Genomic DNA, 26537 nt, shown 5'->3' with positions numbered 1-26537 from the left:
CATTATTGGGTCACAGTATCGATAGTTCAGGTGATCAAAGATCCAGGGCAGAATTTTTCCGTTGGCGAGCTGGGGGCGGGGCCCGCTCACCAACGTGGGATGACGTCGGGAGGGAACCCCCAACGTCATCCCGCTCCATTTAAATATTGAGGAAGGCGGGCGGACAGCGCGATCAGCTGAGGCCATTGACAGGATAATTAAGCCAATTAAAGGCCCTGCCCGTCCAACCTTAAGGCTGGTGGGCAGGCCAGGAGCTCCAGCCGGCTTCTGAAAAAACATGAAACCTCATCCACTGGCGGGATGAGGTTTCATGTCTGCTTTTAAAAAGTTTAATAAAGTTAAGGTGATATTTATTAACATGTTCCATCTCTTGTGATGTTGTCACATGAAGGGGACATGTTAATAATTTTTTTATTTTTCAACTTTCAAAAACTATCAGCGCTCTCCCTGAGGCAGCGATCGGCTGCCTGCCCGCCCATCAAGAGCAAAATTCTGCCCCCAGATTGATGCAAGCATGCAGCAGCTTTACAGTAAGCAACTCCTCCACAAACAAGAAGCAGACCAACTATCAAGATTGGTCCATCAGACTCTGGACCAGCTCATTGCAGTTTAATCCTTTGTCTCTACTGCAGTGAGCAATTAACCCTCTGGCTATCACTTTTATACTAATAAGATATGCTATCAAATGTGGATGCCTGGTATTGTTGCTCTTTCACTTCCATTGGGTTTCTCTGTCTAACAACAACAGGAAATGGAACATCATCATGTTGACCTACATTTACATCTGCTACAACAACAACTTATGCAGCATCTTTAATGTAATAAAACATCCCAAGGCTTTTCACAGGATCATTATGAAACAAAATATGACACTGAGCTACATTGGAAGATGCTAGGTCAAATGACAAAAAGCTTGGTCAAAGAGTAAGGTTTTTGAGCAATGTTTTGAAGGAGGAAAGCAGGGTAGTGAGCCAGAGAAGTTTAGGGAGAGAATTCCGGAGCTTAGGCCCAGGCAATTGAAGGTGCAGGCACCAATGGTGGAATGATTAAAATTGAGGATGCACAAGAGGCTAGAATTAGAGGAATGTAGATATCTTGGAGGGTTGTGGGGCTGGAGGAGATTACAGAGATAGGATGGGGCAAGGCCATGGAGGAATTTGGAAACAAGGATGAAAATGTTAACATCAAGAGGTTACTTGACTGAAAGCCAATGAAGAGCAATGAGCACAGGGGTGATAAGGTGAACAGGACATGGTGCAGTTTAAGACACAGAGAACAGAGTTTTGGTAAGCTTCATGTTTACTGAGAGTAGAATGTGGGAGTCCAGACAGAATTGTGTTGCGATAGTCAAGTCTAAAGGCAACAAAAGCATGGATGAGGATTTCACTGGCAGTAAACTGAGACAGGTGTGAATTTGGGTGATGTTAAGGAGGTGGGAATCGGCAGTCTTTGTGATGGCACAAATATGAGGTTGGAGGCTCATCATGGGGTCATATGTGACACCAAGAGCCGGTTTAATCTTAGACTGTTGCCAGGGAGAGGGATGGAGTCAGTAGCTAGGGGATGGTGTTTGGAGCGAGGACCAAAAATGCATAAAAACACAAAATGCTGGAAGTACTCAGCAGGTCAGACAGCATCTGTGAAGAGAGTTAGCATTTCAGAATGATGATCTTTCAACAACATCTGCAGCATTTTGCTCTGTTATATATATATTGTATCTGCATAGTTGGAATTGTCACTCTTTTGCAGATATGGAAATGTAGCAGACCTTGGTTGCATACCCAGAGTGAATAGAGTTCTGCTGGTGAAAATGTGATGTAAAGAGTGAAGGAGTGTACCTTTAAGAACATCCTGGATAGTTTTCTTCCTCATGAACAACTCCTTTTATTAGATAAATGTTTAATTAAGGATGATGTGGTTGTTCTGGCTGATCGTGCAAGAGATGTGAGGTTGCTTAAGCGGCAGCTTTACTTCTACAATCTTGTTTGATTCCATTTTGGAGTCAGAATGTATGAAGTTACTGATTACCAGAGCCACAGAAAGGAAGGTTGGGGTATTTAACTTCTGAGAAACAGTTGGTGGTAACAACAACTTTATAGCAGATTTTTATCAAATAAGCAAATGGAAATAAGTGCTCAGATGGGCTCAGGTTTTTATTCAGAACCTTGCCCAATTTGGATGTTCTCAATTTAAATGGAACCACAAAATATCAATGCACATGAAATGAGAGAGCCTCCTGAGCATGCTTGGGAGTACGACTACACTCTTCCTCCTTTCTCCCCATCCTACATATGTTAGGGAGTAAACTGATTTCGGATTTGGCTTTGTATTATGTTTACGCACACATTTACAGTTTTGAATTTGCTTTTTTTTTCTCCTTGGTGCAAAGTGTAGTTGGGGTGAGAACAAAGGCTCTCTCCGTTCACTTGAGCTGCAGACTCTAGGTTGTCAAACTTGGGTGAGTAAGAGTTCCTGTGGTCATCTTGTGTCAGTGAAATTGTCAACGTATCCTTTTAAAATATGACTACGCATCTGCTAGAGATACGAAATAGGAGAATTCTTCACAAATGCGTTGGCAATGTCACTACACATATTGACCAAAGGAATTTTTACCCTGGAATTCCCTTATGACATCACAAAAGTGTAAGGCGCACACTGCGGGAAAGTTCTATCTGTAAATGCATGTGCTGAAATGCACACACATTTAGAAGACCCATTTAAGTACTAACTACAGGAGACTCCTTTGTCATTTTTTGTGTCCTCATCTTTTTATAAAGTATTTGTCTTTGAATATCATTCATATCTTCCTGCCAAAATGCATATCAATTTTTAGCAGTGAAGTGTCAAGAAAAGTAAAATTCTGATGCGGAATATGATACAGGTAAATTACAGTTACCAATTAGAATAATGTCTCTATTTCATGGTATTTCATGAAATTCCTTTTTAAAATTTCCTTTGCCGAAATTTATCGGTATCTCATATGATTTTTTTTTATTCATACATGGGATTGGGCATCGCTGGCTAGGCCAGCATTTATTTCCCATTCCTAATTGCCCTTGTTCAGAAGGCAGGTAAGAGTCAACCCACATTGCTGTGGGTCTGGAGTCACATGTAGGCCAGACCAGGTAAGAACAGCAGATTCTTTCCCTACAGAATGAGTTTTTACAACAATCAGCAATGTTTTCACAGTTATCATCAGCCTTTTAATTCCAGATTTTTATTGAATTCAAATTCCATCATCTACCATGGTGAAATTCGAACCCTGGTCCCCAGAGCATTACACTGGGGCTCTGGAATACTAATCCTGTGACAATACCATTACGCCACAGCATCCCCTTAACGGATCATTCATTATGAAGAAAAACATGCAGGCTCCAGCTTTTCATTAAAAGAATTTCACATCATTAACTTTTTAAAATGCAGAAGATTTAGTAAAATGTGGGTTTAAAAATGCCTTTAAAGCTACTTGTGTCATTGTGAGCTTGAGCAAAGCAAACATTTGACTACGGTTGAACTGAAGTTTGGACCCAGATTGAAATCAGCACAAAAATGTACTTTTTCTGTGTACAGGCACCTGTCCTAACCCTCTCCACATAAATATTTAAAATTTACTTCAGTAAATCATCAAGATAACCTATCATTATTTTTACACATCCTCAGTTTAAAGCTTTTTCTTTTAAGTGGAGAAGTTGGACTGTGCAGAAGCATTGCTGCAAAAGTGAGGCAAAATTTCTAGCTGTCAGTGCAACTTACTGGACTATTACATCATTAAAATACAGTGGTTAGCATATAGGTCAGCTGCTGAATCAGCATTACATCAGCGCATTGTAAACAACCCACAGCACAGTTTGAATAGCAGAATGCTCTGAAAGTGGGGGGAAAAAGCATAATTACTAAGGCTGTTAGCATGAGTCCTGAGAATCATCAGTTGATCTTTCCATTGGCCTGTTGTGCTAATGCAGATAAATCTTGCTAAGGGACCAAGGTTTGTTTGCAAATTATGCTTTTTTTTAAGAAAATGAAGACAGTACAATTTTATTCACCGAAGGAAGTGGCCCTTTCCAGTTCCCCAAGAAAAATCCCATCCACGTAAACTGTTGATGGTGATGAAAGTAAAAAGTTGCCCTGATCTTTAAAACTTAGAGTTTATCGATCAAAAATCATTCTACTTGAACCTCTTAATTTATCCTATTGAAAGCATTGAATAACTGGAATATACTTGGAGTGCCAAATGGTCAAATGGTTTGAACTAAGTGAATGGCCAATGGTTCTCCTCATGCTGCCACACATTGCAATTTAATAGTCCTCATCTGCTTACGTATACAGTCAGCTTCAATAGTTGGTGAATGTAAATAAAGGTAGCAATAACTCATGTCCTTGAGTAGCCATTTACAGAATGGTGCTCTCTCACTGGGGACCTTGTGTTATGGAGGAAGATGATTAGAATAAACTGTACTTGATGATAACTGGACATCACGCTGAGATGCCAGAATGGTTTTATCAGATGTGATCATTTTGATTTACATTCCTTATCAGTCTTCATGCATTACTGTCATCTTCTCCTCTTCTGGACATGATCTGCCAGCATGCAGCATTGCTATCTTTGCAAACTAAATAACATGGATACAGTTTAGAACTTTATTTTTAACATTTGAAATTTTGTAGATCCTGCTGTTAAACCCCTCAATGCAAACAAGAGCAGATGTTTGAACAACACGCATCCTGGATGGGGCAAGTGTACATTAATAGATAATTGCCTGGTGATCTGTTCTGGGACTATGCGCGGATCATGGAGATTACTGCCTTGCTGTGCCAAGTCAGCTGTGATCTACCAGAGAGTTCGAGTAACTTCGAGCAGGCAATAGTCATTTCAAAACCTGTGCTCTTTAATAAAAAGCATTTAGATTGAGCCTTTTTAGATCTCATTGTTGAAGTAGGTGATTTTTTGAAACAGTTGCTCCACTTGTGCCATTTGTGTCTGCCCTCATTTTTCCCATTGAGAGAGCCCATGTGCAGTTTGAAAGTTGTCACATGGTCCAGGATGTTGTGCGGCAACCCATTTGTACTCTCGTTGACCCTTAATCAATGACTTCTGTAGGTGTATTTCCTGATGGGGTTCAAACTGAAGCCTCTTAATTTTTCAGTGCTCTGTAGCATGCCACACTGGAATTGAAACTCATTCAAACAGGATACAGCAGTGGTTTGAATGAAGAATGTCAGCACACCGATGCACACTGCTATAAAGTAATAGGACAAGAGGCTCCATCCTTCTTGATTTTCTCTTGTAGTGAGTTCCCAGTGCCTGGTATTCCGAAAATGACATTATGCTCAATCTGAAAGCGGGTGAATTGATTGATAAAAGATTAGCCTAACTTGTGTTTATTCCTTTTCTCTCTCTCTCTCTCTCCCCACCCCAAAACTCAGTCCAGAACTGCAGAGAGCTAGCAATACTGGGGCACGTTGAGGGAATTTAGTAACAAAAAAGACTGGAAAAACGTGAGAGGGAGGTGTATATGATATACTTTTTGGAAAAGGATTGTGGAATTCAATGAAGAAATAAAGATAACAATGAATCCAAAATGAAAACGTCTATTGGGCAAGCCAGGGATGGAGTTTGAATCAGGGCCTTTTTAGTGGTATTTGTTGGAGAAGTGCTTTGGGCTTTCTGTTGCAGGACCAATTTTATCCCCTTGCAGTATGGTACCAGTACCTCTCCTAGTTAGTCAACGTGAAAGAAGGCTTTGTGACATTTCCTTAGAATACATCAGTTAGAAATTGGAAGGTGAGGCTGAGAGGGTGGGCAATGTATTAAAAGTTCCATTGACCAACATTTCATGCAGCAACTGGAACAGTTTACAGTTTCAGTAAGAGAAATTGAAGTTTTTGAAAAAAATTTAAATTAGAGTTACTTTTATCTAAAAGCTGTATGGCAATAAATCTTTTGTACATGGAGTTAAAGCCTATATACTTATTTTATTCTTCCAAAGTAAAACTTGGGCACTTAGAAAATTTCTGGTGAAGTCCTTTCTCAGACATGTTATTGGTGGGAATACTTACATGTTGCCTGCCTGCAATAATGTTGAAAATTGCATCTCTGCAGCATTCTTTGCAATTAAACCTGTTTCAAAACTCCCCTGATAGTTCAATTAGTTAAGCTAGTGAGTAGATAAGCTGTACAGCACAGGAGATCCCAGGTTCATGCTGATTTTAGGTGAGCTGACATAAAAAGCCTTTAAATTTGAATTCAAGTGCTGCGGGTTATGGAGGTGAATCATCTAAATTTTTTTGCTTTGTTCACTGTCCTGAGACTCCACCACTGGAAGAGTAAAAGTTGGATGGGCACAGAATTTGCCTTGATTGTGATGTTTCAATAGTCTATGAGCACTCAGCATCAGCATTGTGCATAAAGAATGGGCACTCAAATGAGCTACTGAAAGAAGACTTTTCACATATAGAACCATATCCCGATTGAAGTTGATGCCTTCAAGAGAGGAGAGTTAAGGAAGAATGATTTTTAAAACTGTGAAAAGGAAGGGATGATGAGATGAATTGTAAACTCCTGCAAAATTCTCTGCTTCCTTTGCCTCAGAAGTGCCATACTCAGTTTCAGTAAACTGGCTCCCAGTGCAAGATCAAAGACATGCCAGTTTATCAATAGCTGTCCTAGCAGACCACGTTTTCCTGTAAATTGAGAGGCATTTATGGCATTGATTATTCAATAAGGTTATTAACTCTCATATGACCGGAGTGGTAGCAAGAAAAAGCTTTAAAGCCTTTCGGGTCGTTGTTGGTGAATATCAGGGCCACATTAAAATGTAGTTATCATGTAGTGTATTAGGAAGAGAAATATATAATGTAGCAGTTTCACACTTCATGAGAAGGATGTGCTTTAATAATTCATAATATTAATACATGATTGTGCCAGCTCCATTATGTTGGTGAGACTTTAGTTTGGAAAAGAATTTGAGTCTCTCTCAAGTGGACTGTACAATATTTTTCTTTAGCCTGGGGGAATGGGCATTACAAATATGTTTGCTTTTACATTGATTTTAGAATCAGTTCATGAATGTTGATAAGTTGAAGCTTTTGAGTAACGTCACCTCCGCTTATGGTAATTTGTGTGGGATTCCACCTTCTTAACAATTGCAACACCTTGAATTATGAAAGCAAACGTCAGATGTGAGAAACAAAGCTTCTAATCTTGACCTCTGATTTCAGTTCCTCCCAGCATGGTGCTATTTTAGGAGAAGACTTAAGAAAATTTCTACGTCCTGGGGTCTTCAATCCAGGGATGTAGAATCAACTTCTGTGATACCTTTGCTCTGCCCTTCCCAGTAAACCCAATATATTGAATCTGTGCGCAGTTTCATTGGATGTTGACCTTTTATTGAACTAATTGGACATAAGAGATGAGAATAGTGCCATCCTTTTTTCTGAACTCATGAAAAATTGAGTCCAGATTCAGAATACTGTACTAATTTGAACTGACGTATATTACTGATTGTGTCACTTACAAAAGGAACCACTTTCCCCACATTGCGTGCTCCCTGCAGTTGATTCACAGTCACTTAATGATCAATTCAGCTGTGAGAATCCAGACCTTAGAATCTACTTTATTTAAAAGTGTTAGTAGTTGCTTGCTTTTATTAATTTGTGGGATGCCAAGGGCATGACAAGCTTTTATTGCCCACTCCTAATTGGTCTTGAAATGACAGTGGTGAGCGGCCTTCTTGAATTGCTGCAGTCCATATGGTGCAGGTACACTGTTAGGAAGGGAGTTCCAGGATTTTGACACAGCGACAGTGAAGGAACTACAATTTCGTTCCAAGTCAGGATAGTGTGTGGCTTGCAAGTGGTGATATTCCAATGTGCCTGCTGCCCTTGTCCTTCTAGGTGGTAGAGATTACATAATTAGAAGATGCTGTCTATGGCAAGTTGCTGCAGTGCATCTTGTACATGGTGCACATTGCTGCCACAGTGTGCCAATGGTAGAGGGAGTGAATGTTTAAGGTAGTGGATGGGGTGCCAGTCAAGTGGACTGCTTTATCCTGGATGGTGTCTAGCTTCTTGAGTGTTGGTAGACCTTCAATCATCCAGGCAAGTGGAGAGTATTTAGATGGTGGACAGGCTTTGGGGAGTTGGGAGGTGAGTTACTTGCTGCCGAATTCCCAACTTGTGACTTGCTCTTAGGATCACGGTATTTATATGGCTGGTCCAGTTAAATTTCTGGTGATTGGTGAAGCAGGCACCTGGATTCAGCATTGATTATGCTGTTGAACATCTAAAGAAGGTCATTACATTCCATCTTATCGAAGATTGTCATTATCCAGCACTTGAGGATATAACATTCATGCCAAACATCAGCCTAAGCCTGAATATTGTTCAGGCCTTGCTGTATGTGGGCACAGACTACTTCAGTATCTGAGGAGTTGCGAATGGTGCTGAACATTGTGCAATCATCAGCGAACATCCCACTTCTGACCTTATGTTGGAGGGAAGGTCATTGATGAAGCAGCTCAAGATGGTTGGATCTAGGACACTACCCCGAGGGACTCCTGCAGTAAAGTCATGGGGCTGCGATGATTCACCTCCAACAACCACAGCCATCTTCCTTTGTGCTAGGTATAATTTCAACCAGTGGAGAGTTTTTCCCCTTAATCCCATTGACTTCAATTTTGTTAAAACTCCTTGATGTCACATTCGGTCAAATGCTGCCTTGAAATCAAGGGCAGTCATTCTTACCTCAACACTGGAATTCAGCTCTTTTGTCCATGTTTGAACCAAGGTTGTAATGAGGGCTAGAGCCAAGTGGTCCTGGCTGAACCCAAACTGAGCATCAGTGAGCAGTTTATTGGTGAGTAAATAAGCTTGATTGGTGAGTAAATGAGCTCGATAGCCCTGTGGACAACACCTTCCATTATTTTGTTGTTGATTGTGAGTGAACTGATGGCAGCAGTAATTAACTGGACTGGATTTGTCCTGCCTTTTGTGGACAGGCCATACCTGGGCAACCTTCCATGTTGTCAGATAAATGCTTGTGTTGTAGCTGTATTGGAACAGTTTGCCTAGGAATGTGGCTAGCAAGTCTTAAGTACTAGAGCTGGGATGTTGTCAGAGCCCATAGCCTTTGCTGTATTCAGTTTACTCAGCTGTTTCTTGGTATCCCATGGAGTGATTTGAATTGGCTGAAGACTTTGTGGCTGGTGACCCCAGAATGTCTCTGAATTACAAGAGTGCTACTTTACACTAGTGCTTATCAGGAAAGAGGACTTTGCCAAAGCTACAGTAAATGAGGAATTTGCTGAGATACTAGATGCAATAAGCAGAGATAAACAGGAGACTCTAAGCTAGCATTACTTAAAGTGGCTAAATCATCTGGATTGGATGGAATGCGTCCTACATTGCTGAGGAAAGTTAGGGTAGAAATTGTAGATGCGCTAGCTACTATGTTCCAATCCTGCTTAGATACAAGGGATGTGCCAAATGATGGAAAGGTTCCAAATATACACCCTTGTTCAAAAAAAGGGGAGAGGGTAAACCTGACAATTACGGGCTAGTTAGTTTAATGTCAGTGGTGGGAAAGCTTTAAGAAACAGTAATCCCCAACAAGGTGAACAGCCACTTGGAAAGCTTGGGCTGAATAAGGACAGCGAGCATGGAAATGTGAGGGCAAATCTTGACTAATTTGAGTGAGCTTTTTGAAAGTATAATATGGGTGGATGAGGGCAGTGCTGTTGATGCTGTCTATATGGACATTGAAAAGGCTTTTGATAAACTACTACGTATTAGACTTGTTGGCAAAATTGAAGCCCATGGGATAATAGGGCAGGAGCAGCATGGATATAAAATTGACTAAGGGATAGAGAACGATGAGTTGTGGTGAATGGCTGTTCTTTTGGACTAGAGAGATGTATATGGTTGAGGTCTGTAAATATCAGTACTAGGGCCACCACTTTATTTGATATATTTTAATGATTTGGACTTGACGGTACAGGGTACAATTTTGAAATTTGCAGATGACCCAAAACTTAGTGCAGTAAACTGTGAGAAAAATAACAGATTTCAGAGGACATAGACAGGCTGGGGGCTTACACATGGCAGATGAAATTCAATGCAGGAAAGTGTGCAATGAATGTATTTTGATAAGAATAAGAGACAATGCACTCCAGCTGGTACCATTTTAAACAGGATGTAAGAGAAAGACCTGGGATAGTTTGTTCACAACTCCTTAAAAATGGCAGGACAGGTTAAGAAAGCAGATGGAATCTTGGGCTTTATGGATAGAGGCAAAGAGTGCAAAAGTCAGGAGGTTATGCTAAAGCTTCATAAACACTAACTTGGTCCCAGCTCGAGTGTGGTGTTCAATTCTGTTACTTGGATAGACCAGAGAAGCTGGAGTTGTCCTCAGTGCAGAGAAAGCTAAGAGGAGCTTTGAAAGAGACACTCAAAATCATAGAGTAAATAAAGAGAATATTTTTTTAATGGCTGAAGGATCGATAACCGGAAGGCACAGATTTGAGGTGATTGATAGAAGAACCAGGGGCAACATGGGGAAAACCATTTTTACTTGTGGTTATGATTTGGAATGCACTGCCAGATAGGGTGGTAGATACAGATTTGATAGTACTCTTCAAAGGTAAAGTAGATATATACTTGAATCAGAAAAGATTGCAGGGATATGGGGAAAGAGTGGGAAAGCAGGACTAACAATCAATCCTTAAAAGAGCCGGCACAGACTCCATGTGCTAAATGGCCTCCTGTTTTGCACTATTCCATGAGGACTGGACTGGAAACAATGGTGGAGGTGGTATCTTTTGAACGAGACACTAAGCCAACTATGCCTGCCTGTTTGGATGAATGTAACAGATCCCATGGTACTACTTGAAGAAGTGGAGAATTCTTCCGGTGTACTCGCCAACATTTATCTCATAACCAACACCACCAAAAGTAGATTACCTTGTCTCTTATCTTATTGCAGTCTGTGAGATCTCACTGCATACATTTTGGCTGACATGTTTGTCTACAAAACAGGAGTCACTACTTTTCATAAGTAATTCATTTACCGTCAAATGTTTTGGGACATCTTGAGGGCATAGAAGGTGCTATTTGGATGCACATTTGTTCATTTTTCCTTGAGAGTTAAAAGGGGTTAATGTTAGTCTCTTCCATCAGTAAAGAAATTGCTGATGCTTTTGAAATCTTCTGCAGCCTTATGTAAATGATGGTGGTAGAATATTCACCTTCTATTGTAAAGCTGCAAAGTCATACATGGCGTTGAATGCATGCACTATAAATCTCATTTATAATTAGTGACAGTTTAGGCACTTGTAACTGAGCAGATGTCAGTCAACGTAAAGCTCTGTGGGCAAACAGTATTACTGTTCCAGTTCTATAGCAAAGTAGAACTACAGACAATCCACTTTAGACTGCAAAAAAAACATTGGTAATTGCATTACAGATGCTTGCTTTTTGTTGTTTTTAAAAAAAATAATCTCATTTTGATGAGCGATGTGCACAGAACGCCACAGATTTATCTAGCCTTCAGTCAGTTTGCTGCTGAATTGGTTTTCAAAGTGGAAATTTTGTGAATAAAGTATATTGATTGAACTTGGGTTAAGTAAATGTTTGCTTCACTAGTTCATCACACTGTCATTTCAGTTGGTGGAGAGGGTCCAACAGTACCAACTCATTGCCAATCAGTAATGTTTGTAACTTACACAATTACACCGAAGCAAAATTACATGATTTATATCCAGTTAGGACAAAAGCACTCTGTCGCAATGGCGTATTCTGGGGCTACTAAGAAAACTGTTAATAGTTGGAATCCTTCAATTTTTATATAATTTTTCCCTTGTCTTGCTATTGTGATTTTACCACACTGGTGCTGCCCTCTTGTAAATAAACATATATTCCATTTTGTTGGTCAGTTTTTTCTTTTGGACCAGTCTTGCAGACTTTGATTCTTGTATGTTACACACAAGCTACTAACGATTTTTCTGCGCTCAAAGATGCCCCAAGCTTGGTGCAATTGCAATAAATGACTGTTGTCAAGGTTTCTGAGTAAAATAGTTTCAACCTACGGTACACCACCAGGTGCACAAATTCAGGTGTAAGGCATACATTAAACAGCTGATTACAATGTGCAAGGTGTCTTCCTCCCCACACTCCCCGCTCTTCCCCTTCCCCAGTAGGAAAGACGTGCTGCCATAATAAGTCCTTCTTAGAGGTTAACCTTTATGCTCTCTGTGGAGAGTGTTGACCAAGTTCAGTATGTTGAGTTTCTCTTGATTATTGGGCCTTTGAAGAGCCGATGAAATTGATATTTACCTTTTTCTTTCCCAATCATTTTAATGCTATTTGCTTAGAAATCACTGGCAACATTAGTGGGTGAGCATTTAACGCATTTGTTGGATATTCCTCTGTCTGCTGTTTTAACTCCAGCATGAACCCATTTTATTTGAAATGAGCCAACACCCCTGCTAAAATAGTGGGCAGAGAAATTTCATACCAATGAATTCTACCTTTGTCCACTTATATTGCCAACAGTAGTTCAGGCTTTGGAGTTTGATGGAATGTTAATCTTGTAAATACTCCGTTCCCTGTAAAATGCAGAAGAAATACATTACTCTCAGGATCAATCTATCCTAAAGTATTTGGTAACAATGTGTCAGATATAAGAGTTTATTCCTATGTGCCATACATTTATTTATTTACTATTTTCTTTCAATTTTTAGGCCCCTGCCGGACTGGATGCAATGAAACGCTCATGTAGCCATCACTATGGAAACCTGTGACTCCCCTACCATCACTGGGCAAGAGGATGGGTGCAGCACCTCCCAGCATCAGGAATGGACTGAATCCAACCCCCAGGTCTCTGATAAAGCTGCTTCAATGGAGTCTGCACGAGAGAACTGCGTCCCGTGTGAGAACCTAAGGACATCCTTCGACGAGTGCAGCTCAGAGACTGCTGCAGCAGCTGTTGTTCCACACAGCTCACTGCCCACGAAGGAGGTCAGCTGCAACGAGTGCTCATCCTCATTCTCAAGTTTACAAAAGTACATGGAACACCATTGCCCGAACTCCCACCCTCAGCTCCTCCAGGAGGAAAGTGACAGTGAAATGAGCGAGGCCGAGGAAAGCGATGTGGAGAACCTGACTGGGGAGATCGTCTATCAGGCAGATGGCTCTGCCTACATCGTAGAGAATGTGAACCAGCTAATGCAAAGTATCCAGTCTGGAGGGCCCAGTGGCAGTAGTGTTCTTCCAGCATTGTTCATGAACTCTATGTCCAACGCTGGGAACAAGCAAGGGGAGTCCACCTCTGCAGCATCCGTCTCTGTCTACCCACAGATCATCAACACTTTTCACATAGCCTCATCTTTTGGGAAATGGTTTGGTACTGACCAGACATTCCCAAATACCTCAGCACTGACAGGCATCAGTCCTGTCTTGCACACTTTCCGTGTTTTTGATGTGCGACACAAAAGCAACAAGGATTACCTGAACAGTGATGGCTCTGCCAAAAACTCTTGTGTATCCAAAGATGTCCCTAACAATGTGGACTTGTCTAAGTTTGACAGTTTCGTGCTCTATGGCAAACGAAAGCCGATTTTAATGTGTTTTTTGTGCAAGTTGTCTTTTGGATATGTGAGGTCATTTGTAACGCATGCTGTGCATGACCACCGAATGACCCTTAGTGAAGAGGAGCACAAGCTCTTAAGTAATAAGAACGTGTCTGCTATCATCCAAGGGATAGGCAAAGACAAGGAACCTCTTATAAGCTTTCTGGAACCAAAAATCAAAAACTTTCAACACCCTTTAGTTTCCACAGCTAACCTCATTGGCCCTGGTCAGAACTTCTACGGTACTTTTAGTGGAATCCATGTTGATGGTGATGAGGCTGTCCAGGCCGGTTTGGCTTTATTAAAAGACTCTGAAGGTAACACGAGTGCAGCTGAGCAGCCTCATTCAATCCCTCTGGCACAAAGTGCTCTGTTGAACCTTGGGGGGCTGACAAGCTCAGCCCTAAAGACCCCAATTACCTCAGTCCCTCTGGGCCACCTTGCTTCCGGGCCTACCAAAATGTCAGAGAGCAAGGATTTGGGGATGGAAATTGAGAAGAAAAAAGCCAGTGGAGAGTTTAGCGCTGACAGTAGCCTCGTAGAAAAGGCGGACTCTGCTGAACAAGCAGAGGAAGATGAGGAGTGCAAAGAACTGTTCCCAAACGAGTCGGATGAGGATGATGATGAGCCCCAGGAAGACCCTGAGGGTGATGCATGTAGCAGCAAGGAACTCGCTCTCTCAAACCAAAGCATTTCTAAATCTCCTTTAATGCCTAGTGTGCTAAACCCTTCTCCAAGGGGCACCTCTTCTTCTTCTACTTCTTCCTTTGTTGTTTTCGATGGTGCAAACGGGAGGAATGCAGTGAGCTTGTCAAACGACAGTGCAAGCGGCGACAGCAGTGTCGGTAATACTGAGAATAATAGGACGGACTTTGTAGATGAAAGTGCCAATAAAGACAGTGCCACAGCTCCTGAACCAAATGAACCTGTCGATGGCGAGGAAGGAAACTGTACCTCCCATCACCAGCATACCAGCACTCCCTGCGACCTGGGGGGTGGGGAATGCTCATCCGGAAGCAGCGTTGAGTGTCCGAAGTGCGACACGGTCCTGGGCTCCTCCCGCTCCCTTGGTGGGCACATGACCATGATGCATTCTCGGAACTCATGCAAGACCTTGAAGTGTCCAAAGTGTAACTGGCACTACAAGTACCAGCAGACGCTGGAGGCCCACATGAAGGAAAAGCACCCAGAATCCGGTGGCTCATGTGTGTATTGCAAATCTGGGCAACCTCATCCTCGGTTGGCCCGGGGCGAGAGCTATACATGTGGTTACAAGCCTTTCCGATGTGAGGTGTGTAACTATTCCACTACAACCAAAGGCAATCTCAGTATTCATATGCAGTCCGACAAGCATCTCAATAACATGCAGAACCTACAGAACGGCGGGGGCGACCAAGTTTTTAGCCACACTGCTGGAACAGCTGTGGCGGCTGCAGCTGCTGCCGCCGCCGCCGCCGCCAGTATGAGCACCTGCGGGGCCTCCTCGCCCACCAAACCAAAAACCAAACCCACTTGGCGGTGCGAGGTGTGCGACTACGAGACGAATGTAGCCAGGAACCTGCGCATTCATATGACCAGTGAGAAGCACATGCATAACATGATGCTGCTCCAGCAGAACATGAACCAGATTCAGCACAACAGACACTTAGGCCTCAGTAACCTGGCACCTGCAGAGGCTGAGCTTTACCAGTACTACCTGGCCCAGAATATGAACCTCCCTGGCCTGAAGCTGGAAAATGCAACTGACACACAGTTTATGCTGGGTGGATTCCAACTGGACCCATCAAATCCAGTATCAGCACTTGCACCTGCACTAGGTAATAAATAATAACTATTATTTCAAATATTTTCCATGTATTTCTTCACTATTGTGCAATATCTATATAAATGCATATATATTACAAGTTACAAAATGCCATGCAATCTAATGTACGGGGACAGTAGCATAGAGCAGTGATAATGGACTAGTACTCCAGAGGCCTGGACTAATGCTCCAGAGACATGAGTTCAAATCCCAGCATAGCAATTGGGGAAATTTAAATTCAATTAATTAATAAATCTGGAATAAAATGCTAGCCTCATTAATAATGATCATGGGATTGTTGTTAGAAGCCCATCTGGTTCACTAATGTCTTTCAGGGGAGGAAATCTGCCACCCTTACCCAATCTGGCCTATACGTGACTCCAGATCCATGGCCCTTAACTATCCTCTGAAACGTTGCACCAGACTGCTGCAGAAAGCATTATAGGTGTACATGACTGCAGTGGTTCACAAAGCCAGCTTACCACCACCTTCTCAAGTGCAATTAGGGACGGATGACAAATTTTGGCTTTGCCAGTGATGCTTACATCGCAATGTATAAAAAAAGGTTTACAAACTATAGGCAACATAAGCTTATAAAAGGGTTAATTCCGGTGGGGCCTTGAACTGGGAAATGACCACTCACTCTGATGGGCAGCCTGGTAATCATTTGTCCTTGAATTGGGTGGGGTTTCAAAAATCTTTTTGTGATAACTGCCCTGGAGCATGTCCATGATAGCACTTATTTGTAAAAAATATTAAAACTGAATGTGAAATGTTAAACTTCCCATAAAAAGATTAGACTTTATGCTCTTTGAATAAAAAGCAGTGATGTAAATTGTGGTCTGCATTATAAAGGGATATGATGACCTCTATTATACGGTTTAACTGTTAACTGTAAATCAGCCTGACGTACTCGTCCCCAGATAGACGACAATGCATAATGTGAACAGTAAAGAGGGTATTAAAAAAAATGTTACCATGTTTTAAAGTAAGATCAAACACAATTGAATTAAAAAGAATGTTGGACCAATTTTTATGGTTTAACTGAGATTTTCATCCAGAATGTCTCCAGTGTGTTTGGCTGTTTCACCATTACCAACAAGTTGCCCATTATTTTTAATGTGAAATTTTGTTATGAGACTGAATGATGCTGTATTTTCTTTTATTATTTAAAAACAATGTTCAAGCTTGACTTGATAAACTTCGAGAATTCCCCAATAACCAGCAAAGGGAGATGGGAAGTTGCTAACCCATCGTTCAATGTATCATCGCAAAAGTATTATAAAATATAGAATAAGTTAGCAATGGAAAATTATTGATTCATTATATAAAAGAAGCAATACTCCTATTCAGGATCTTTGTGTAACATTGTCCTGTTTAGGTTCTGGCCTTGAGGAAACAACCCGAACCCTAATGGTCTGAAATGAAGCTTATCTACAGGACCTAATCCAGTTTTACAATGCTAGATAATTTGAATTTGAATAATTTATGTCATAGGCCAGTGTAATTGATGTAATTCAAAGGCTTTTCTCGAGTCAAACGACACACAATTGAATTGAGTTAGCAGGCCCTAGTCTAAAGCAAGCCCAAGGTCCATGGCAGATTGGGTGATGGCAATTTCATTTGAAAATGTTGCTCAAAAGTCTGATTTAGAAGGATCTGCAAAACCTTTAAGCATTTTTTTGAAAACTAGAGACGATGCATCACTCCCCTTTTGGGTATTCCCCGAAAATTTCTGGTTAGATGCGAAGGGTCAATACTAATCTGTGATTCAGTAAAATACTCTCATGGAAAGAAAGTCAGGCTACCAAAAAAAAGACATGAAAAGACTGCCGGGTCCATCAGTGCCTGCTTCATTCACAGCATGATCTCAACTCACCAGCTTCCCAACCTGTCCGTTAGCTCCATGGGTATGCCAAAAAGTGGGAAAAACCCTGCAGTCATTTTCAGGAGAAGCCCTGGGTAACTCCTCTCCAATCCTAAACTCCATTGGACCATAGCTCACCATGCATTAATGTACAATCTTACCTAAAGATACCACTAGTCTCCTTGTAATGTTAGTGTCCTTTTCATTCTGGAAGGTTACAAATCTCTTCTGAAAGAATTACAGGGTATCTTCACCTCCCTGTCCGGTGGTCGCCTGTTCCAGAGAGGCAATTTGAAAGGAGAAATATGTCCTTGCATTTCATGAGTTTGCCCAAGTATTTTATCAATGAGTCCTATTGTTATTATCATTTTGAATTTCTTCCAAAAGCATTACATCCAGCAATTTTATTTAAAAAAAATACTGAACTGAATCTCCTCACAGCCCATGTTCCTCCAAAAAAAACCCCTAACTCTCTAAATCTATCCTGACGACTTAAGATATCGAAGTTTAGGGATCATTCTTGACTTGTTCTGATCACTACACATGCCTCAAAATCCTAAATTTTATGGCAATAAGAAGCTAAATAATGTTATTATATCCAAATCTGTGTATCATGTATAAATACATTTAGTAATAATGTGAGTAATAAATCTTCAACGCATGTTCCCCTTAAAAATTGGAGCAAATATTTTATTTATCCACAGTTTATAAAGATCTTATCCAGAATTGGGCAAGTCATGAGTATCTGGGGTGAACTCATTCAAAATCTGTCAGTTAATTTGGTTACAGTTTTTGGGAGAGCTCCTTATTACTGTTTTTAGGTTGCTTAAAATTAAACCTCGGGAAGAGAAACTGCCGTTCTACTGAGTCAGGCCTGGATGTGACAGTACATAGTTGACTTTCAATGTCCTTTGAATTGGCCAAGTAAGCAATGCAGTTATACAAACGATTGCTATAAGGGTCCACCACCACCACCACCAGGACACACAAGAATGGACAATAAATGTAGCCTTGCCAACATTGTTCAAATCTAAGAGATTTTGTTTAGGTACTGTCTTCCCCCATCTTCAAGAAAGATCAGTATTTGTTGTTGATGTAACTATCACACACATTAGTAAATTTTAATCAATAATTACAAAGGAGGGAATACAATGTATAGTTTCTTCAAAATTTAAACTACAGCAAGCATTCACGTACTAAATACCTCTACAAAGGCATGCAAATAGTGGTTGTAAAATGGTTTTGTTACGCTCTGTACAGTTTCAAGATCCTTTATGCAGAAACAACCTGATATTGGTAAGTACAAATAACTTGTATAGCATTAGCACTTGTACCAGTGTTGACTGTTACTTACTGAAGTGACTATGCAGCAAAAAAATTAAACTTGCCTACATAATCCAAAGCGCTCCACCGCCAATCAAGTACTTTTGAAATTTAGTCACTGTTGTAATGTCGGAAATATGGCAGCCAATTTACACCCAAGAAGGACCCACACATTACAATGAAATAATTACCAGATAATCTGTCTTAAGTATTTGTTGAGGGATAAATGTTGGCCAGGACACCAGGAGAACTCCCCTGCTCCTTCAAATAGTACCATGGAATCTTTTGTGTCCACCTGAGAGAACAACTTTTGCTTTGCCATCTCATCTAAAGGGCAGCACTACTAACAGCGCAGTACTTCCTCAGAATTGGACTGGTGTCAACCTAACTTATCTGTTCAAGTCTCTGGACTTGAGCTTGAATCCATCACCTCTGACTCAGAGGCAGTGAAACAAGGTTGACAATATGGGATGTATGGAGGATTTACAGCAATGCAAGCCATAGGTCTTTGGAGTTTAGCTATGCATCCTTGGAATCATTATATTTCTTATTGGGTATTTCTTATTGGATAGAAGTACTTAGAGTACATAACAGCAAGGAGGACAAAAGCATTGGGCCTGTCTAGCTGCTGCCACTGCCATGGCTAATTGGAGGCAAGGCAGTTTAAGCTGAAGCATTAACCTGACAAATAGTTCCCATCATCTCCCCCAGGATGGAGCACCATGTACTACAAGATAGTACTATGTACTATCAAGGAGTCTGGCTGAGCACCAGTAAAGCGCATCGAGGCTAGGATTTAAACTCAAGGTCTGTAATTGAATGTCTGGCGCTGCAATGCTAGAGCTGCAAAGCCACAATCATTATATAATATGGAGCCCTGACATATGGCACAGAGAACAAAGTATTGTAGTTTAATTCTGGGTTGGAGATCCATTGTAGAAACTTTACTAAATGTTCAATAAATATTAAACAAAAAATTGCTGTGGAGTGCTTGAATATTTTCAAGTTTAAAATATTAGTTGTGTTTGCCTGAGCAGTTATTTTTAGCTTTAATTTAGGCTATACATTTTGCTACTGCCTTCATTCTAATCAGGTTAGGATTGGAATGCTGGCATTTTAAGTAATATGCCCAGCAATTTATTGCCACTATCCCAACAATCAGTCATTTTGTTAGCCAAAGGATAAATTCCAGGAGAAACTTGACTGACAAACTGGTTCTATACCATTGTCTTGTCATTCCTTGTTTGTTTGTTATGTTTTTTAAAATATTAACCAAGACACAGTTGATGTTTGTCCATTGTTGGTGACTACAGCATTAATGTTGTATTTAATAAAGAACAGAAGATAAATGCACCCATGGACTGTGCACCTTTCACAGTAGGATAATGTAATTATGAATCATCTGTGGTGGTGCTGGTCTGATAATAGAGGTTAGACTTTGGACAGAGTTTCAAACAAGAACTTAAATTTAATGGTTATATAATTGAACCCAAAAAACTATTTTAAACTACTGCCCAAGCCCTCCTCCATCTCAACCCCCTTCCCCTCCCCTATCAGGACACTCTGAGAATAATTCCAGTTTTCACAACAGTTTTTTTTTTAATATTTTCCCTTTGATTCTGGCAGAATTTTGTCTGTTGGTACAGCAGTTCTCAGTGGGGGAAAAATTCTTCCATATTCTTGTATTATTAACAGTAACATGTTCTTGTAAGAATATTGGACTTGGATTTCTGCCAGAGCACATTATAATATATTAAATGTAATCTCCTGCAAAGTGATTAAAAAAGATCAGAGTGCCTTAGCATATTTTAACACATTGTGCTGAATCCTATGACATCTGTCACTGAACTCATGTAGTGGGATCTGGAGTCTGTTTTTTCAATAATATTGTTAGAAAGAACCTCTTCGTAATAGGACCTCTTGGTAATAGGACCAACGGCGCTTGTTGAGTTTGCCGGGTCCCCTGTGGCAGTGGTGGCAGATTGCCAAAGTAGGGGGAAAGAAAGCTAGAAGAGGTTACAAAATTGGGCTCAGGTGGCCCTCAGCTTAATTAGGAATAATGTAAAAATTATACAGTAATATAGATGTTCACAAGATAAGAAATACGCAAAATTATAATTGGGCTAATAGCTGAAAGGTTCCGACTTTACAATTACTTGTATTTATATTGCTTCCATGTAGAACTTATCCTTTATTTTAAACAGTTTAATGCCTGTGTGGCATTTAGATCATAACTGTGTACTGTGATTTATTGTCCCGTAGGTGTTTTGTCAAAAGTAATGTTTGAAATTATTGGGAGCTTTTTCAATGATTTTCTGAATTGCCTTAATAAATGGTGTTATGGCTAGAAAGCAAAGAGTTAATTATATTGTAGCCACCTGCAGTAGTTTACTTGATAAGTGCCAATGTGTTTTTGCACAGGCTTGTTTAACCAGCACAGCTTCACAATTAAAAATTGATCGCTGTAACTAATTTTTACCATCTGTTTAATTCTCCTATGAGTTAAATTGCTTACATTCTAAGATGTGTAATACCAGTAAGCCCTTTATATAATGTCATTCCCAGTTCATTGGAACTTTTCCTAAAGCAGTCTCCAAGGTTGTGCTGTGCCTACAGTTGTCAAACTCTTTCAGAAACAGCAAGTTTTACTGTCATCTCCTGCACTTCTGTGGTTAGGACGTAAAATTTTGGTAGATGTAGGCTTCATTCATACAGCCAATCCTTAATCAGCTGGGTCATTGGGGTCACCAATGTTAAACTTAAAGTATAGTATATAGTATAGTATGCAGTAATTGGAATGGTACATGATAATCCCGTCTGTTTCAGATACCTGTAAATCCATGGACACCACCTTGTGCTTTGTGATTTTTTTGGAATTTTGTACTCTCAAAGGTGAAGAATGTCAGCATAGAGGAATGGAGCACCTTAGGCCACATAGAAGCACAGTTAGAATAAAAGTTAAGCTTTGACCCAACATTGTGCCTTAACCCCAATCTTAATCCCCTTACCATTTCTCACAGTAACCATCAGTTGTCCTGAGTGAAATTAGCAATTATTGCTAGATTAGGTTCCTTTTTTTGCTGTGGGCTGCTAGGAACTAGACTGAAACTGCCCCAACTTATTTCATGTAGACCTCACAACCAGAAGACACTAGAAACTTCCATTTCATCAGTCTGAGCTGAATTTGAAACCAGTTCCTGAAGCCAAAATGCCTCTGCACTTTCTGTGCTCCCATTTTGCTTCATCATCAATACACTATTGAGTTGACAGGCATTTTTCATTTTAAAACATTTTTTTTTCTCTTACTGATGCATGATAGTATCTGAAAGCACATTGCAAACCCCTGACAATGCACTCTATGTGGTCCACCTTAGAAATTTATAGTTTGTTTTCAGTTTGGTTGAAACACTTACCCAGAGAATCACTATGGTTCATGAAACTCACCTTGTCACAACTCTAAATGGTCTTATTGGCTAGAAACAAACTGCAGATGTAATAAAGTAATCTTCACTAATTCAAGCAAAAGTGAGGGTGCTTAGTCAGTGCTGCTGGGAGGGGAGGAAAAAAACTGCAAGATTCAAAACAAATTAGACTTCACTACCTCTTAGACACTTGGACAGAAGGTAACATTGGTAATGTCCATGAAGTTATTTCCCTCACTTTCAATCAGAATCCCAGATGTACGGCCTGGAAGGCTATAAAGGGAAGAAGATAAAGAGTATATACACATGGCAGAGCTTCATTTGATATGGTAATTACTTCATGGCCAAACTTGATCAAATAATCTAAGTCACAAAGTCAGTACACCAAAAATAATTTAGACTTTTGAGTTTAAGTTAGAGTAAGTTAGAAAGTAAGAATAAAAGTTCTTGATTAAGCGTAATGGTTCATTAGCAAAGATTTGTTCTTCTGTCATCTCCGTGACTGCAAGGTTAATTTGGTTCTCCTGTTCATTGGTGACAAGGTAGTTATGAAGGAAACATTATTTACCAGTTGTTTCTAATGAGTGGGTGAAAGAAAAATGGCTATTGAGATTTTAAATGGTAAGCATATCCTGTTCTCTTCATATATGGAATGAAAGTACTCTGAAAGTTGAGTACAAATTCCATGTTATATAAATAGTAAAGTAAGAGCTTTGATCACATTCGATCTACAGAGAAAGTACCTATGTTAAAGCTAAGACTCTTGACCAGAGAACTGCTTAGTAGGAAACCCACACAACATACCAATAATGTGCCATTAGATGGCTCAGAGAGCTTTCTTTATGTCTCTTAATAATGACTGGGTGGAAAAAATTGCTCTGGTTGTTGTGTATAGCCAAATTATAATCTAATTTTTTCACAATGATTTTTTTGATGCCACTACAAATAATGGCTGCAGGAATTCTTCCCTTGATCTCCCTTCTCATACCTGTAATAATAAAAATCAAAGCTTATTTTTAGTAATGTTCTGGCTTGAATCACTGAAGGCACCAAAACATGAACAAATGTTTCAAACCTCAGACTCCACCTGTGCCCTTTCTTATATGTTGACGATTATTGATCAGATATGAGGGAAAAGATTGGAAAGTTAGGTTCAAAGATCCACAATATGTTGATATTTGCAGCATATGCCTCAAACTGCCTCTTCCCCTTGCATACAAGTCTTTCATTGTTTCTTTAATAGTGGTTGAGCCATGCAAACTAAAACAAATTTTCAGATTTTTATATAAACCAAGTGAATCAAACCAATATAGATAGAAATTGTATACCTTTCACTAACGTATAATATTAGTGTTGAATGTTTGGAAATACTGCAAATTTTTTGGATTTCTAGACAAACTGTCATTTTATAAATACTTCTGAAGTAAAATATGCCAGCAAATGAATCTCTGCCTGTGTTTAGTCTCTCTTCTGCTTCCTTTTCAGTGTTTTTTTCTTATTCTGTCATGGAAAGTTGTAGCATCCCATCTTGGGTTTATTCATGTGTGTGTATATCTTTCAAAAATTGCATAGTTTTATTTATCATTTGCATGTTGTGTTGCTTGTATTTTTGCAAGTTTAGTGCTTTTATTTTAATATAAATACAGCAGTGTTCACAATTTGTTGCCAAATTCATATTGGAAGTGCTTTCAGACAGACTTTGAAAATCTGTACTTTTGCAGAAACTCATTGTTCATTGAACACTTCAATTGATTAGCTACTGAAAACTCTTTTCTGCTTCATCATTTATTCTGCTGATTTGAATATGTTGAGAGAAGAAAACAGATTCAAGTTCAAGGTTTAAGGTGCAAAATTGTAGTAAGTTTAGTGTATGTTGACACAGTTATATGCTGTTGTAACTCTTCTTGCCTTTGTGCTCATAGTTATACTTTATTCTTGGATCATGTGCCAATTATTGCCATGGAATGTACGGTTGTGCAATTTGGGAAGAATAAGGATGCCACATATTGCTTGGATAATAAGAGAATAAATAGGGTAAAGACCAGAGAGATCCAGGGTACAGGTACATAAATCACTAAAAGTAGAGATGAAGGTTAGTAAAGCCATTAAAAAAAAAACCAAGCACTCAAGTTTGTTTCAAGATGGATAGAATTTAAAAACAGAGAGGTCTTTAAGAATATGAAATGGTTTAATGGGGTAGACGTGGAGAGGATGTTTCCTTTTGCGGGAGAGACCAGAACTAGAGATCATCAATGTAAGATAGTCATGAGTAAATCCAATTGGGAATTCAGGGAGAATCCTCGTTATTCCAAGAGTGGTAATAATGTAGTAGTTGAAGCGAATAGCAAAATACATTTGAGGGAAGCTAGATAAGCACATGCGGGAGAACAGAATAGAAAAATATAATGATATGGTTAGATGAAGAGAGGTGGGAGGATGAGGCTTCTAGGGAACATAAAAATGCCAACATATAGACCACTTGGACCAAATGTCCTGCTTCTGTGCTGTAGTCTCATTGTAATTTATGAGACGGCTGGGAAATCAGTTGTAAAGCCTTTGCCACTGTTGCTTTGAGCTGGCTGTTCTATTATGACTCCCATCAGTTCTCTCCCATGTGCCTACAGCAAGGTAGTGAAATGAGATTTGGAAGGGTTTGGGGAAATAGTTTAACGCAGGTCTCACTGTGTTACCTGCTATAAAAAATATATTACAGATATACATCCCATGTCTGTCACATACACACATGCATTAACTAATTTGGCTGAAAGCTCAAGGAAAGAGCAATCAAATAGCACATATATGCACACTTTAATCAGCAGATAAATGCAGAGCTAACAACAAATGAAATTACACTTTTTATTGAATTTCTTCAACATTAATAGAGATGGCCAAAATCAAGACTCAATTTGTGATGACAGGACCATTGCAACTCTCATAAAATATACTTGGAGAGAACTGAAGCCAAAATCTTCTCTTAGGTTAAGTACTCGGCTAAGTTTAAATTTAAATAACTTTTATGTGCATTGATTAATATGCAGAAAGCCAGCATGATGATTCAATTTTAAAGGCTATGGGTCCTGAAACCATTGTTGTGGAGAAAGTTTATGAGGCCAGTTTGGATAAGTCTTGTGTTTGCCATGATCATAGTGTTGACTTAGAATAGCCATAGGTTATGGCAGCTGGGTACACATTTTTTTGCATAGCAGTCTTCATGCAACCTTTGGCAGAGGCAAGATGACACTGCAGGACTAGGAAAAAATGTTCTTCTTATGATAGTTGCACAATTAGTTCCTGAATTTGCTCAAGCTGTCTTGAGACCAGTTGCTTCCCAAATGGGAAAGTTGAGGGAAAGTCACCCCTTTCATCCCCTGTTTTACTTTCTACCAGTCAGCTGAAGAGCAAAATTGCTGAAGACCTAGTAAAAGGTCACTGGCTGCTTTGAATCAGGAATAACACTTTATCGTTAAACAAAGTTGTAAAGCCACGTTTTTACTGCCATTGATTCAAACCTACTGCTCTCTTCAGCACCATAAGTTTTTACCTTGCTGCCTGAGTATTTTTTTAAAACATCCTCTGAGAAGATAATTTTAAACAGCTATTTCCAATGACAAATTTGAGGTCATGTTGCCGGGGTTTGATAGAAACTGATTAGTCCAAACAGTGATCCAAACGGTCCAGTGGTAACATTCAGATTCTGAATTCCAACTGTGACCAAACTGTTATTCAAAATTGCATGTGCTTTGATTGGATGGGTTCACCCATTTCTCAGCCAGACCACTAGATGGAGCATTGTAAGGTAGCAGAACTTCATTTCTGGGGGAACGAAAACCTGAACAATGGGGTGGGGGTAGTGAGGGAGCACATAATACCGATCTCTTCTATTTAAAAGAATATAAACCGTACACTGGATTTAAAGCTAATTCATCCTAAGAACTGAATTTTATGAAATTAGGAAGCGCCATTCACAGTTGTAGAGCTTTTATACTATAAATAAAGAGCTTGTTGTTATTAATTTACTGTAAGTTGGACAAGGTCAGCTCTCGGTTTTGTCTGGTCAATGATGTATTAAAGATTGTGTAGTAAGAGGCATTAGACAGATCTGTACAGCTCAGAGGTTTTCACCTTCCACTGATGAGATCACCCATCGCACTGGCACTGACACAACTCTGTTAAATGGATGTATTGACGCAGTAATGGGATAATTAGCTCTACCTCTGTGCTGTTGCTGAAACATAACACAAGTTTCACTACAGCTATTTAAAACTGCTTTGCATATTGAATATTTTTTTACAATCGCTCTTTTTTTGCTAAGCCACCTATTTTTTTCACCTTGTAGCTGAAAGCGTTAAGAATGATATTATTTCTATATATGCCAATCAATAGACAAAGACCAGTTTTGAATTGCCATTCTACACAGTGTTGCCTCAAAAAGCCCCTACTTTTGCATTTACAGCCTTTCATTTACAGATAAAATCTTAAAGTGCAATTGATGAATGTCT

General features: G+C 39.8%; 1 protein-coding gene across 1 annotated transcript in view; it reads left to right on the top strand.

Annotated features, from left to right (window-relative positions):
- The window catches only part of zfhx3 (zinc finger homeobox 3), a 452533-nt gene that overhangs the window by 116658 nt on the left and 309338 nt on the right, over positions 1-26537 (top strand). Inside the window, exon 2 of the mRNA XM_041191401.1 lies at positions 12735-15439. Coding sequence (XP_041047335.1) covers positions 12781-15439 — 2659 coding nt within the window. The 5' untranslated portion in view covers positions 12735-12780. The remainder of the gene's footprint in view (positions 1-12734; positions 15440-26537) is intronic.

The sequence above is a fragment of the Carcharodon carcharias genome, chromosome 7, assembly GCF_017639515.1.
Source record: "Carcharodon carcharias isolate sCarCar2 chromosome 7, sCarCar2.pri, whole genome shotgun sequence".
Lineage (NCBI taxonomy): Eukaryota > Metazoa > Chordata > Chondrichthyes > Lamniformes > Lamnidae > Carcharodon > Carcharodon carcharias.
Note: the sequence above shows the minus strand (reverse complement) of the source record. Positions and strands in the feature narration are given on the sequence as shown.